Source organism: Lipophrys pholis (genome assembly GCF_963383615.2).
Source record: "Lipophrys pholis genome assembly, chromosome: 6".
Lineage (NCBI taxonomy): Eukaryota > Metazoa > Chordata > Actinopteri > Blenniiformes > Blenniidae > Lipophrys > Lipophrys pholis.
The window spans coordinates 11140459-11155511 of NC_137629.1; the positions used below are offsets into that span (position 1 = coordinate 11140459).

At 42.3% G+C, this 15053-nt stretch overlaps 1 protein-coding gene across 3 annotated transcripts; it reads right to left on the minus strand.

The window, feature by feature from the left end:
* Positions 1-258: 258 nt before the first annotated feature.
* On the minus strand, positions 259-11472 carry elf2a (E74-like factor 2a (ets domain transcription factor)). Of its 3 annotated transcripts, none has more exons than XM_080465222.1 (9): positions 11177-11472; positions 8433-8516; positions 6094-6361; positions 5861-5968; positions 4058-4171; positions 3868-3951; positions 3491-3683; positions 2541-2792; positions 259-1763 (listed from the first exon to the last, which is right to left on the minus strand). In XM_080465222.1, exons 2-9 carry the CDS (start codon positions 8505-8507, stop codon positions 1232-1234), a joined length of 1626 nt encoding a protein of 541 aa, XP_080321348.1. In that variant the 5' UTR covers positions 8508-8516; positions 11177-11472; the 3' UTR covers positions 259-1231. The 3 variants fall into 3 exon arrangements, with proteins under 3 accessions (XP_080321348.1, XP_080321346.1, XP_080321347.1); XM_080465220.1 differs by having other exon boundaries at positions 415-1763; positions 4058-4174; XM_080465221.1 differs by having other exon boundaries at positions 415-1763; positions 4058-4174; positions 6094-6358; positions 11177-11452.
* Between the last annotated feature and the right edge of the window lie 3581 nt (positions 11473-15053).

The following is a 15053-nucleotide window of genomic DNA, read 5'->3' on the forward strand; positions in this document are numbered from 1 at the left end:
TTGGACACTTTAGCTATTAATACCAAAAATGTTCACTAATTCATGACTGTTGACCAGATTTTCAAATTATGATTATCATAATTAATGATTGTTCTAATTCTGTTGATCACTTGTTAGGTTTAGTCTCTGTCTAATGTCGAAATGTGACCAGCATGCTTAAGCGGACAGTTTTAAGACCAGTTCTAACTGAACCAGGACACTTGTGAATGTTACTGTTAAGCTCCTTGTTAGAGAACAAAAAAGTACTGAAACATTGATCAGTGTTAGACACCTTGAGAGGTCAGAGTGTATTTTACGTTCATTCTGACATTTCACCCCAAATCCCAATATCCTGAACTTTTTGTGAGTATATTCCAATGTTATAAAACGTGTTCCAGTTTTTCAGTGGAGGAACTGTTGAATGGAGAAGTCGTTCAAATCCCCAACTTTTATTATGAGCTACATGAAACGCTCCTCACCAAAATCCAATGAATATGTCACAAACTGCTCAGCAAGTCAAGGGATGAAGATTAAAAAATGTCTTTTAAAGAATGTAACATTTTTTCTAAAAATTTGAAAAGGAAAAATAAAAAATCAGGTTAGGAAAGTCGTCCTCGGTCCTCGGACCCTCCCGCCTCCCTGACTTCGCTGCCCAAGCCTGTGTTGAATCCTCCAGTGGAACAGCTCTCCCCTGTGGACAGTCTTTGCATTGACAAAAAAATTCAGACAGGTTTGATCCACATGTCTTTTTTATAATACATATTTCAGTAAAATCTACTTCAATACACGGATAGTACAAGAAAAAATATGATATTATACTTCAAAAGTGGAACACAGCCTTTCCTGCGGGCAGACATGATTATCTGCCTTTTTTTAGAACCGAGTAAGAAAAGGAAGAGAAGATGAGTGACAGCGCTGTGGTGAAAACTGAAGACAAACAAACTACATAAGGACTGATACATACCCGCTGAGTATCAAAAAAGCTTTTTACAAAGTCTGCTCAGGCTTCTTATATTAGGAGGATTACAAAAGACTTTCCTGTACAATCTAAGGCTGCCCGTGTGTCTGAGCTCTGAACCCTGTGAGAGTCTGCAGCATTCCCAGCGGGGAGGGAGGGGGAAGGGGGGTGCTCCGAGCCCCCCCGCCTCTGCTGTCACACGGTGCTGATGGCGAGGGGGGGCGCGCGTGCGCGAGGGGGGTGTTTAGTCACTTCCTCTGGCCCCCCTCAGTGGCCCCAGTCAGAGCTGGGCTCTCAGGACGACGGGGTTTCTGCTGCTGGTGGACTGGAGGGGGGCGGAGCCTCTGATTGTGCTGCGTGGGGCCTCTCGGGCTGAGGCGAGCCCACCTGGACGGGGAGCTGCAGCAGCGGCTGAGCCAACGCCGCCGCTGGCTTGGCCAGGATGAGCTGCGGGGCCGAGCGGCCGGCCCCCAGCTGCACCGCGGAGGCCGCGGTCACGGCGACGGGCGGTTTGAGAGCGGTCTGCGTGAGCTGCGTGGTCAGGGGCTTGGCTTGGATGAGCTGCGTGACTTGGCCGCCTGGGTTGGCCTGCATGAGCGCGGCCAGCTGGTTGGCCGGGATGGTGATGATGGTGATCTTCTCGCCCGCTTTGGAGCCGGCCGGCAGCATAGTGGGCAGCGCCTGGATCACCAGCTTAGGGGGGGCACCGCCCGACGCGTTGGCCACCGTCATAGGGACTCCCGTGGTGGTGGTGAGGATGGAGGAGGAGTTTAACGTCACCTGGCCAAGAGAGTTGGTCATGACCACTGGCATGGCTCGGATCGCTCTGAAGAAGAAGAAACATCAAAGTTTGGAACAGCAACAATAAAACTCCAAAACAATCAACAATCAGTCTCCTCGCTGCAAGTTTCATTAAACTCACGTCTGAAACCTCCGTGACCCAAAGTGCAAAACTTTCAAAATCAAATTCATCTGGAGCCAAAAAGCATGTTGAACCTTTCACATGAAGACAATACAGCTCAATAAACTGTATTCAATGACATTTGTTTAGTTTTAGGACTGTTCTTTCTTTTACCTTGGTTTTAGTTTTGAACTATTTTAGCAGCTTTACTTGTTTTTAGCCGTTCCAACTGGAGATACTTTGCTTTTGAAACTTTATTTCTTTTTTCCCAGCATTTTCTCACAGATTTGGTAATATTTACTTTGAGATTGCTTCAACTTTCTTTTTCAGCCATTGAACTGTTGAAGACATTTTATTAGTTTTATTTGGTGTTTGGATTCGTTCCTTTCAGACTATATCGAACAATATTTCTGTTTGGAGATCTACATTGAATTTAAAGGTTTCAAATGGGCCCAATATCTTTGCACAGCTAAAATATATAAAAAAAACAACACAAAAACAATTAAAGATTTGACACAGGTAAGAATTGTCAAAAGCTTATTAAAAGCAGCCAGTAATTAAAAAGTTGAAAGGATAATGTGCTTGGCGCTCTAAACTGTATTGATTGTGTTTGAGCTTCTCGGTGAGTTGGATGTGTGTTGTGGCTCCAGGTGAAACACGTCTTTGTGTGAACGACGTGAAAAGGATGAAGAGGAATCGGACCTGCTGGCAGGGTTGCTGGGGATGACGGTGACGTAGGTCTGCTGCGGCTGCGTGGTGGCGGGGGAGTTGGCGCCCAGGCTGGCAGGGCCTTGCTGGTGAGCCAGGTGCTGAGCGGACACTAAGGCCTCACTGTCATCCACGTCCTCGCCCTCGTTGTCCTCGATCACCCGGATGTTTTTGGGCATGTCTTTGAACTGGTAGGCCAACCGCTGACCCTCCACTTTGGCCAGGATGCCACGCTGGTAGTAATACCTGAACACACACACACTACTATATAATCCTGAATGTGCCAACAAACGTGTGTGTGTGTGTGTGTGTGTGTGTGTGTGTGTGTGCGCGCGCTCTGCTCCATATTAAATGTCTGCAGCAGCAGTTGAAGATCACATTGAAATCTGTTGCTGACTGTCACACAGGGTTGAACTAATTCATCAGATTTTATTCAACCTCAGTATTTGATACAGAAGCAACATTTTTCAACAGATAAGATTAATATGCTTCTTTGTTAACGTCACTACTGGTGTGTGGTGAACTCTTCAATCCAGATTTATATCATACTCTCAAATTTATTTTCACCGTCACTGAATTCACCTTCAAAATTCCCTTCAGCTCTAAAAAAAAAAAAAAGAATGTCATTGGGTAAAGTCTGTATTAATTTATCTCATAGTTGGACTTTAAAAGTCACATTAATTGATCCTCCTAAATGTTTGACTTCTTCTACTTCAACTGCCTTCTGACAGGTCACTACTGTGGACCCCTGAGCCTTGACCTTTGACCCCATTGCTCTGAGCATGTATGAATACACTAACTTAAATGTAGAGAAGGGATTTCCCCAAGAGGATCAATAAAGTCCTTTTCCTTCCTTCGTGTGTGTGTGTGTGTGTGTGTGTGTGTGTGTGTGTGTGTGTGTGTGTGTGTGTGTGTGTGTGTGTGTGTGTGTGTGTGTGTCTGACCTCAGCGCTCGGCCCATGGTCTCGTAGTTCATGTCGGGCTTGTTCTTGTGTTTGCCCCACAGCTTGGACACGGCCTTTGAGTCCACCAGTTTGAAGATGCCCTTTTCTCGCTGCATCCACTTGATGTACCTGGGGCAGGTGTTCTTGTCCTGCAGCAGCTCCAGCAGGAACTCCCACAGGTAGGTGGTGTTACCTGAACACACCGATGGCACATTGTGAAAGGTGCAGATCACGGGGTAATCCTCGTACACGCTCATACATGAAGGAAAACAAGAGTCCGAGAGTGCTGCAGCAGCTTCTCAGTGCAGGGAGGACAGGAAGGAAATATTTAGCTCCTTGCTGCAGAGGAGAGGAAAAGGTGGGACTAAGTTACAAACCTTTCCCCTCTTTTGACCGCTTCTTGATGCCCAGGTCGAAGGAACCGTTCGATGCAGGCTGGTGTGTTTTGGGCTTTCGCCCCCCTGCACACACAGATCAGATATTAAGACGTTGGCCCTGCTGGATGTTTTGTCATGGCTGATTAGACAGAAACAGGAAGCAGACAGAAATCAAAGTGCTGACTCGGACCTCCTCTCTTCTTCTTGGCGGCAGGTTCACATTCAGGAGGAATGGGGAAGGGCTCTTCTTCTATGGGGCCACACTCTGTAGACACTTCCACCACCGTCTCCATCATGACGTCTTCTGCTGGAGTCACAACAAAACACAGTCAACTTCTGTTTCCATACGGTGGAAAACACCAGCGTAAAGGACCAGAAACCTTCTATTAGTCTGAGCCAAGAGCGGCTCACATTATCCACATGATTAAAACTCAAGATCCACCTTTACATTTTTACTGTTGTATTTACTCTTCTAATTCACTCTTAGTACTTTCACTGAGGGCTGGGCGATACGGACAAAAACAAATATCTACAATTAAAAAAATATATATATTTGAGTTTCGATTGGATTTTTGATTTTTTTTTTCTCAATGCACCCAGAAATGACTGCAGACATCATATATACTGTCAAAAATGCAACTTTATTGCTGTAATTATCCTCAGAGTTAAAAAGCATTTAAACAATCCAGCGTTTCCTCTATGATTGTTTTCAGCAGCAGGTTCAGGCTTGGGGTGGATTTGCGTCAGTTAAAAAAAAAAGATTCAAGCTTTTAACCCAGATTCAAGCAAAAGTGTAACAGCAACAACAGAAACCTACAAGAATTGGTAGAACAGAATGCAAATAATGCCGAAAAACTGGGGGAAGAAAACTCAAATTTGCACAATGAAAACCGATTTCAGCTACAAATTCGATAAATGGATTTTTCAGTGCTTTTTACTTATTTTAATCTTTATTTAATCTTTATGTATTCTCCTTCACTAATTTCAATGCCCCATTTTAGTTTTTCCTATTGTGTTTATTTCCCTGTCTTTGTTTTGACCTTATTTCACCTCTGTTTGTCTTTTACTTTTGGTCCTTTTAAATATCTCTCTCTGTTGTTTCCTCAGCCTTTGCAGCATTGATTTTTTATATTTGTCAATGTGAAAAGCATGTTTTGATGCATTATTCTTATATGAAAAGTGCTCTAGAAATGAGAGCCGATCGATGGATCATTGACTGTCCGATACCCGTTTCTCACCTGCACACTTTAACAATATAAAAATGATGCTTTAGTCGTGAGTCAGAGTTATGTCCCACTCAAACAGCATTTCATGCGTCTCACAGCTTCAGTCCAGCATTGATTTTGCAGTGATTTTTTGCTGGGTGGGTATTTGAGGCTGGACCAAGAGCAAAACCAGGTGAAACTTAATCTGGAGAGAGGTTTGACATCATCTGGGTAATCTGCAATAGATTTACAACAAATAATCCGTGCAGCGAAAAACATTGACTGAATTAAATAATGTGGTTCAGTTACATGTCATTATTAGAAATGCACTGGAGTCATAATAGAGGGTACGTATATAAATTTAAACTGAATTACTTTTTTTAATATCACTAAACCTGCAGCAAAATGTCAGAAACTGAAGTGATCAATATGCTGATATTAAACACAAAGACAAAGCTGAGTAACACTACAGTAACCAAACAAAAGCTCCCTGTGAACAGGCTCCGGTGACCTGATTGGACTTATAAACAAACTGGAATAAAATGTCAACAGTTACTAATTATAGGCTTCTGATATGAGGAAATCTCCATTTGGAAGACTGATCTGAGTTTTATTTGGTAAAAATGGATCGCTGATCCAGAATGCCCGAGGAAAGACTACGATCAGGATGAGACACCAGTTCCACAGCTCAGTTTGCCTTTGTGGTCTTATTATGAGAATTGGCTCATTGTTTACCTGCTCAGAATAAACAGTTTGGTGAAGTCGTGCTGTTTTAGGTGTGTGTTTACCGGTGCTGCGCTCGTTGTGCAGACCTCCAGGAGACTCCATGTGGAGAAGAGCTTCAGCAGCTTCAAACGTCTTGTCGAAGCACACCATGTCATGACTGGTCATCTCCACTGAGAACACACACACACACACACACACACACACACACACAGTGTGAGTAAGCGAGCTGGTCACCCATCCTGTTCAAGAGGATGTTTTCCTGCTTCCTGCCAGCAGGGGGCAGTGCTGTCCTCACCGGTCTCGGCCACCTCCGTGACCACCTCCTGCTCCTCGGCTACATCCTGCATCAAGTACGTCCCGTCATCGTAGACCAGCACCTGTGCAGAGTAGCACTCCTCCACCTGGGCACTGGGCACCTCCTCCACGATGACGGCCGGACAGCTGTCGTCCTCTTCGTCCTCCTGCAGCACCACGTCACCCTCCTCCACGTCTCCCCCCACAATCACTGTCTCCACCTCCTGTTCAAGCATCTCTTCCTCCTCCTCCTCCTCCTCAGCAGGCTGCTGTTCACAGGACACAGTTTGTCAGGACTCGGAGGTGTAGCTGACTGAGCAGAGCAGCACATCCAACACAATGACATTTGACTGGATAATGTTCAGCAGATGAGTTACTGTCCAACAGGAAACGTTCCTGACCTGTCCAGCTCCACCACTCTGTGTGGGATCAGTATTTCCTTTCACTGCTTCCTGCCCTGTCACCCCAGACTCCCTGAAACCACTGGTGCTCACAGAGGAACGTGAATGGGAAAGACAGGTGTTTGACTGCACTCCATCTAACTGTTCCTCAACACTTTCCATTACAAATGGAACATGTGAAGACATTTAACTCCTTTTTTTGACACAAAAGGTTTCCTTTTTGGAGCTTTCACACGAAGATAAAAGAAACTATGTGTTTCCAGTGGAGGGAACATCAGATCGTACTGATGCTTTATATTTATGCTTCTAGAGCTGATTCAAAGTTCAGATCAGGGATGATGACCAGCAACAAATGTTCACACTGTTAATACTGATGATGATTTCATTTATACAGTATTTCCAATGAAAGGCTGTACATCCCTAAATGAAAGAACTGGTTTTATCTTTTTGTTGCTCTTAAGAAGTAAGAAAGCAGCTTTAGTGACTTTCCCTCAGATTATTCACTGCAGAGATAAAGTGAACAACACAACCATTCAAAGAACTCTCTCTCTCAGCATTTTGGTCTTTGCTCACTTCATTCAAACTAGAATGAGCTAAGATCCAGCTCTTAACATCAACACAGACTTCAAGTGTAGTGATGTGTGACTGATTGACAAGAAATCCTCCAGATAGCAATGGAGAATCAGCAGTGCCACATCTAACAAAATCAAAATTTAAGGTTATTGTTGGAGTATTTTACCAATCAGAAAGATTTCATCCTGACCAGAGACACCAAGACAAGAGTTCAGCCTGTGGAGTCAAGCTGTGATCCACAGTGCTAAAAGATGCACTGAAGGAAGTTCACTTTGTGTTCACATTGAGAAGTTTAATGTACAAAAGCTGCCTGCAGTCAGACAACACAACCTCTAAATTCCACCGCTGCCATTAAGACATGTGCCATAACCCACCGACTGCTTTTCTAAAGCATCACACTGCGGAGCAGGGGCCACGAGAACACAAGATCATGGGGGAATTGCAGCATTTTGCGAGAGATCACATCATAACACCCATGGAAACAAACAACAACCAAACACAAGAAATTATTTTTTGTGGCAGGTGTTCATTCATGTTGCTGTGTGGTATTTCAATACTTTTGTGCTTGGATTATGGGTAAGTAGGCTATTAGTTAAATATTTTTCTATCAGAAGGGGTGTTTTATTTTGATGTACCGGATGCTCCTCCTCCTCCCTCCTGCCTTCCTGGCTGGTGCGATCTACACTGTGCGCATTGACGCGTTCTGGCTGCGGTGAGCGGGGAAAATAGACTCAGTGATATCTTTAACACTATATATCTTTGAAACTGTTACCCACTGGTGTAACAGTCATTGACTAGAAAGGGGGTGATTCAGAGCGCCTGATCCATATCAGGCACTCTGAATTACCCCCATTCTAGTCAATGACTGTTACATGGTCATGACGTGTCTCGTGAAATATGGGCTTAACAGATGCTAAGATAGTCATTCAGACCTGGCGTTAACATGCGTTTCTGGTGCTCTCATCACATGTGGCGGGCCCTGACGCGGACTCTTTACACTTGCCCGTATCACGCTTTTCAGACTTGAGACTGGATTGTGTTACTGCCTCTACATCACTTCTGCTAAATAGCCTGGTTGCCATTCGAGTCATTCAGCTTGTGCTGGACAGATCCTCTGCCCTGTGACACGCACTGTGTGAAAACCCTCCCACAACAGAACCACAGGATAGCAGTCACATAACTTGACTGGCTTTTATTGTTTAGATTTTTTATTTGGTGATCATTTGGTAGATTTGAGCTGTTCAAATGCAGAGCTGACATATTGGATCACACTGGTTTGGACCTTAAAGGTGGTTGGTGAGTGTCAAGACAAAATATTTGCCACCGGGTAATCTCCAATGTCAGTACATGCATCACTGAAACTTACCTGCTGGGCCTCCTCCACCACAGTGACATACTCCACGATGTTCCCTCCACTGTCGGAGACCACCACAGAGGTCATCACTCATTCCTACAAACCGAGAGCAAAGAAGGGGGGGGGGGGTCCGTGAGCCTCATCCCATCTTAGTTATTGGTGAGTTTACAGTGGATGTGTATGTGTGGACTAACATAACATCATGTGAAAGCCCCCACGGGTGGCAGCTCTCCTCATGACCCAGTCAGAGTAATATCAATGAGGTTTTAGCCGTTTCTTTCAACAACTTTGACGCTGAAGAGAATTAAAGAGCAGCAGACCCCTAAGTACGCTTCAAAGTAAATGAGCAACACAACAGGTGAGCAGCAACAAACAAGGCAAGACTAAATTAGAATAGAATATAGAATAGTAATCTTTCATTAATCCCTGGGGGAAATTCTTCCAAATCACAATATTACGACTGTCATTTTATGAAGACGAAATACAATTGCAATGTTACGACAATGTAGACATAAATAAACAGATAACACTTAAGGTAAAATGGAACTGATAAGAAGCATAAATATAACCAGGGCTGGCTCCAATATGGTCAGACCACCAATCAAACTGTAAAAATTCCAAAGAAAACATACAATTTTTTAACAAATTTCTTAAAAGTAGTGAACACAACACAACACAACACATGAGCTGAGATATCAGTGATGCTGCCATGAAAGCTAGCTACCTTGTTGCTATTAAACTAGCCTCAAAGCCAAACTTTAGACATTTTCAACACGACAAAGAAAACCATGAAACTGTAAATGTAAAGGCTATTTTGGCCCTATTTTACCGGTCCAACCCACTCAAGACAAAGTGTGTTTGACACCCATGGTATAAATGTTAAAAACAAGAAGCCTGTATAATAAAACAATGTGAAAACCAAAAAGAAACAGAAGAAAATACCATGATCAATATTTATAATTCTGGACAAGACTAAGAAACAATAAACAGAAAATGTAGAGATAAGAAACACTTATTCCAATATAACGCAGGGTCTAACGGTTTACAATTTTACAGCTGCAGCGGTCGCAGGCTTGTGTCGGAGTGGATCATGGGGCTGGTGTCTTTTCCTAATGCGCACGGCAACATCACACTATGTAACCTGCTCTACTGACACTTCACCGTTTACTGTCAACAAAGCCTGTATCTGAGGGGGGGATGCAGAGCTGATAGACGATCTATCAGAATACTGCCCATATCCAGCCAGCACCACTGCTGCTTCTGCTGGATGAGGACTTTACACACACTACAGTGTGGCGCACGAGACTGCACACACTAAACATGGGAATGTACGCACACTAAACATGAGACTTTACACACACTACACAGTATGGCACACGAAACTGCACACACTAAACATGAGACTTTAAACACACTAAACATGAGACTTTACACACACTACACAGTGTGGCACACGAAACTGCACACACTAAACATGAGACTTTACACACACTACACAGTGTGGCACACGAAACTGCACACACTAAACATGAGACTTTACACACTAAACATGAGACTGTACACACACTAAACATGACACTTTACACACACTACACAATGTGGCACACAAGACTGCACACACTAAACATGAGACTTTAAACACACTAAACATGAGACTGTACACACACTACACAATGTGGCACACGAGACTGCACACACTAAACACGAGACTTTAAACACACTAAACATGAGACTTTACACACACTACACAATGTGGCACACGAGACTGCACACACTAAACATGAGACTGTACACACACTAAACATGGGACTGTACACACACTAAACATGAGACTTTACACACGCTACACAGTGTGGCACACAAGACTGCACTCACACTAAACATGACACTTTACACACACTACAGTGTGGCACACGAGACTGCACACACTAAACATGAGACTGTACACACACTAAACATGAGACTTTACACACACTAAACATGAGACTTTACACACACTACACAATGTGGCACACGAGACTGCACACAGTAAACATGAGACTGTACACACACTAAACATGAGATTTTACACACACTAAACATGAGACTTTACACACACTACACAGTGTGGCACACGAGACTGCACACACTAAACATGAGACTGTACACACACTAAACATAAGACTTTACACACTAAACATGAGACTTTACACACACTACACAATGTGGCACACGAGACTGCACACAGTAAACAAGAGACTGTACACACACTAAACATGAGATTTTACACACACTAAACATGAGACTTTACACACACTACACAGTGTGGCACACGAGACTGCACACACTAAACATGAGACTTCACACACACCAGTGTGTGGCACATGAGCTAATGTTTACTTTCTGTGCGGGGCGTCAGTGCGCTGTCTGCCTCTCTAAAGCGAACTGCTCAGCATTCTGCCACAAGCAGTTTTACTCAGTTTAGACAATGCTACTTTTAACGACAGATACGACACTTGTGCAAAGCAGTAAATTAACAGAAAGTCCTTAAAAATCTGATTTTCAGCTAATAACTCGCAGTGGTGAGCGTCACGGACGCTGACTTAGCTCCCAACAGTTAGCAAACAGGCACTAGCCGTTACCTCCACGGGCTAACCTGCAGAGGAGTCCCACAGCCGACCGCGGACGAGGAAAAACAACCAATGTGACGCAGGTGTGAGTGTTTGTCCGTTGTCAGAGTCCGCTAAGTATCAGAGTCAGGACTTTCCGCTCCTCACCTTGTTTTGCTTCTGCTAGTGAAGAGTAAGCTCCAGGCTAGGTGCTAGCTGGGCCCGTCGTCAGGGAGCCGAGTTAACGAGGCCAAACAGCTCAGCGCGCGCACACAAGCTGCTGTTTGCACGGTGTCTGAGGCTCCGGAAGTCCCGCCGCAGTGGACTGCTGTAGCTCCGGTCTGAGATCCGAACACAGAGCACGAACACCGGCTCTGAAGTGATGTTTACCCCACTGCTCGTTACTCGCAGTGTTGCTGTAGTTTTTCCGGCGCGTCGAATCTCCGTTACCGAGCCAGAGCGCCGTGACGTCAGCACGGCCCGCCCCAGCCATAGACGGTCTGATGTACAGGGGCGCTCATGGTCTGAGTGGCGCGGGTTCGAGTCCTGACGAGGTGGTTCAATAATAACAATATATTAATAAAAATTATGGAAATTATAATAAATAAAACACACAGGCAGGATTATCTAAATATACAGGTAAATTTCAAAAATTTGAATATCATGAAAATGTTCAATATTTATTGTCACTCATTTCAGAAAATCAAACCCAAATATGATATAGGAGGGGTCCTTGCCAAACCAAGGGCCAGAACAGCCGCACATTTTTTACACGATGTCAGCAAAAGTTGTTTTAATTGCAAATGTTAGCTGATGTTTACCATTATTACGATTATTATTGTTGTTATCATTATTATTATTATGAGTAATAGTAGTCAAAGTGGTTGTAGTAATAATTTAACCCTGGGAATTTCAAAGTTTGTGCTGAGGGTCACATATAAAAGCACTCTTGAAAAAAGTAAGTGTAAAACCAAAAAAGGACTGGCAAAACCAACTAGCTAATTATTTACACACTGAGATAGACAGAGACAGAAATACAGGGACAGTTTGTTACTTTTCAAATTCCATAATTGACGTTTCAGTGCTGCATTTGTTTCTGTTCTCTCATTTCATCCATTCATTGTTTTTAATTGTGATCCATTGTATTTGAAGTATTAAAAACTGCTATAAAAATTAACTTATTATTACTATTGTTGTAATTTTTGTTAGAATACACCAGATAGATTGCCAGTGTGTGAGTATGTTTGGATCTGTGTCGTTAACTTTGTAAATCATATTATGAGTTACTTTGGTAAAGCACCTACAATCATATGATACCAAAACTAACAATGACTCCGAGTGAGGAGTCATTGTTAAATAGTTCAAGTGAAATACTTCTGCCGCCTTCAGAGATATTGTGTTACCAGAAGGTGACAACAATGCTAGCAAATTGCATACAATGTGTGAACTCTTAACACACACCCCTGGATTACAAAATTAATGAATTTGGTATTGACATAGATCCCGATATCCATTTTTTTAATAGTGTTGTGAATGATTGCAAATATTATAATGATGGCCAGTTCAAACAGATTAATAGTGATGGTGCCTTACAGTTATACACTTTAACAATAGGAGTTTGTATAAAAACTATGTTGGGACTTATGGTTGGTTATTAGAGTTAAATTACTGTAAGTAATAGATTACTGAAAGTAGTAAATCACTGGAAGTAATTTATGAAAAAATTTAAATCATTAATGGAAGTAAATGGTCATTTACTCATTAACAACTCCTAAAGTAATTGAGTGAACTTAGAAGTGAATAAATTATCAAAATAATTTATTAATGAAAGATTATTAATTTGCATAAATTTGTTGTTTATTTACTAATAATAAAAAGGGGGGACACCACCACATAAACTGGAAATAGCTAATACCAAAATATCAGTCTCGTTTGTAAAAGGTTTATTTAATATAGTTAATATTTCCATGTAAAAATACAACAATCTTAAATAAAAGGGAAGGTGTGAGATCCGAGCACAGACTGTTACAAACCAGTGAATTGTCAACAATAAATACACAATAATCACCAAGAATCATTCAATTCAGCTAACAGGCGTTTATTAACAAAATGTATTAATTCATAAATAATTCTGAAATCATTTCAAAAATCAACACATTCAAGTAGCAAACGACATCTAACATGGAGATCTAATCTATTCAACAGCAAACACTATGTACAAAGAGTGTGTGTGTGTGTATGTGTGTGTGTGTGTGTGTGTGTGTGTGTGTGTGTGGGGGGGGTCTGGAGTGATGAGTAGAATGAGTGTAATGACCCCGAACGTCCACCAGGTGGAGGCAGACATTGGCAGGTCAATGTGAGTGGGTGTAGTGACCTCGAACGGACGCAAGAGGTAGGCAGGCATCGTGTTCAGTGTGGTGGCCATGACGACCACTAGGGGCGTGCGGCGGTGCACAGAGGGAGAGCGCAAGAGGGATTGCAATGACTCACATGCCCACTAGAGGCGTTTGACTTGCTCTTTCTGGGGATCGCAGTGGCTGCTTAGCGGCCAGATAAACACGACGTCTGTCGCGCGCGCATGCAAGCGAACGGTCCACGGAAGCTGTTTATGTTACGGTGACATTATGTTCCGAGCGCCGGAGTTCTAACTGGATGTCGGAACTTGCAGTCAGAGCTCCCGGTGACCGTGTGGATGTGGCTTAGAGCCACAAGTTAGCGGTTTGGCTGCTAAATGTGGCTACGTGTGTGAGCTTATATGGATCAGATACGACGAGCGGCAGGGATGTACACGAACGGGGTTAATGAAAGAGAGAGAAAGAGAAGGAGAGAAGGTGTTCTGGCGAGGTTCGGTTCTGAACCCTGGTTCGTCCACACAGAGATTGAAGTAGCTTCTGGAAGCTACTTGATTCTCTGGTTTCTGTGGTTGGGGAACTCGAGTTTGTACTACGATGGTGCACATGAATGTCGTCGTTCACGCACGCCCACAGAGAGATGGGCTGCAGCGGTGCACATTAAAACACACACACACACACTCTTTGTACATAGTGTTTGCTGTTTAATAGATTAGATCTCCGTGTTAGATGATGTTTGCTACTTAAATGTGTTGATTTATGAAATGATTTCAGAATTATTCATGGATCAATACATTTTGTTAATAAACGCCTGTGAGCTGAATTAAATGATTCTTGGTGATTATTGTGTATTTATTGTTGACAATTCACTGGTTTTATTTTTTATTTAAGATTGTTGTATTTTTACACAGAAATATCGACTAACTTAAATAAACCTTTTACAAACGAGACTGATATTTTGGTCTGATATTTCCAGTTTATATGGTGGTGCCCCCCTTATTATTGATAGATAAATAACAAATTGATTCAAATTAATAATTTTTCATTAATAAATTATTTTTGATCATTTATTAACTTTCAAGTAATTACTCAATTGCTTTAGGAGTTGTTAATGAGTAAATGACCGTTTACTTATATTAATAATTTTAATTTTTCATAAATTACATCCAGTGATTTATTACTTTCAGTAATCTATTTCTTACAGTAATTTAATGCTAATAACCAACCATAAATCCCAACAAATATAATAAAATAAAAGGATATTTGAGTCAATTAAAAAAATTCTGTGTCATTGCTGTGTCTGGGACATGGTTAGACAATGAAAAGGGGCTTGATGTGGAAATTGAGGGTTATGAACTATTCACATTAAATAAAAATAGGAAAAAAGGAGGGGGAGTCGCACAGTATGTGGATGCAAATCTGAGGTGTAATTTAGATGACTCTAAGACAACTATTATTAACGGAATTATGGAGTGCATTAGTATTGAAATTATTCTTGAAGGCTATAAAAATATTATTGTCAGATGTCTGTATAGAACACCTGGTTCCTGTCTGGATACATTTGAATTTTGAAATGGGACGGCTTTTTGACAATATAAACAAGGTGCAGATTGTCTGTGGTGATTTCAACATAGATCTTCTGAATCCTCATAAGAGTATAAAAACATCAGATTTCATCACATCCCTCTTATCCT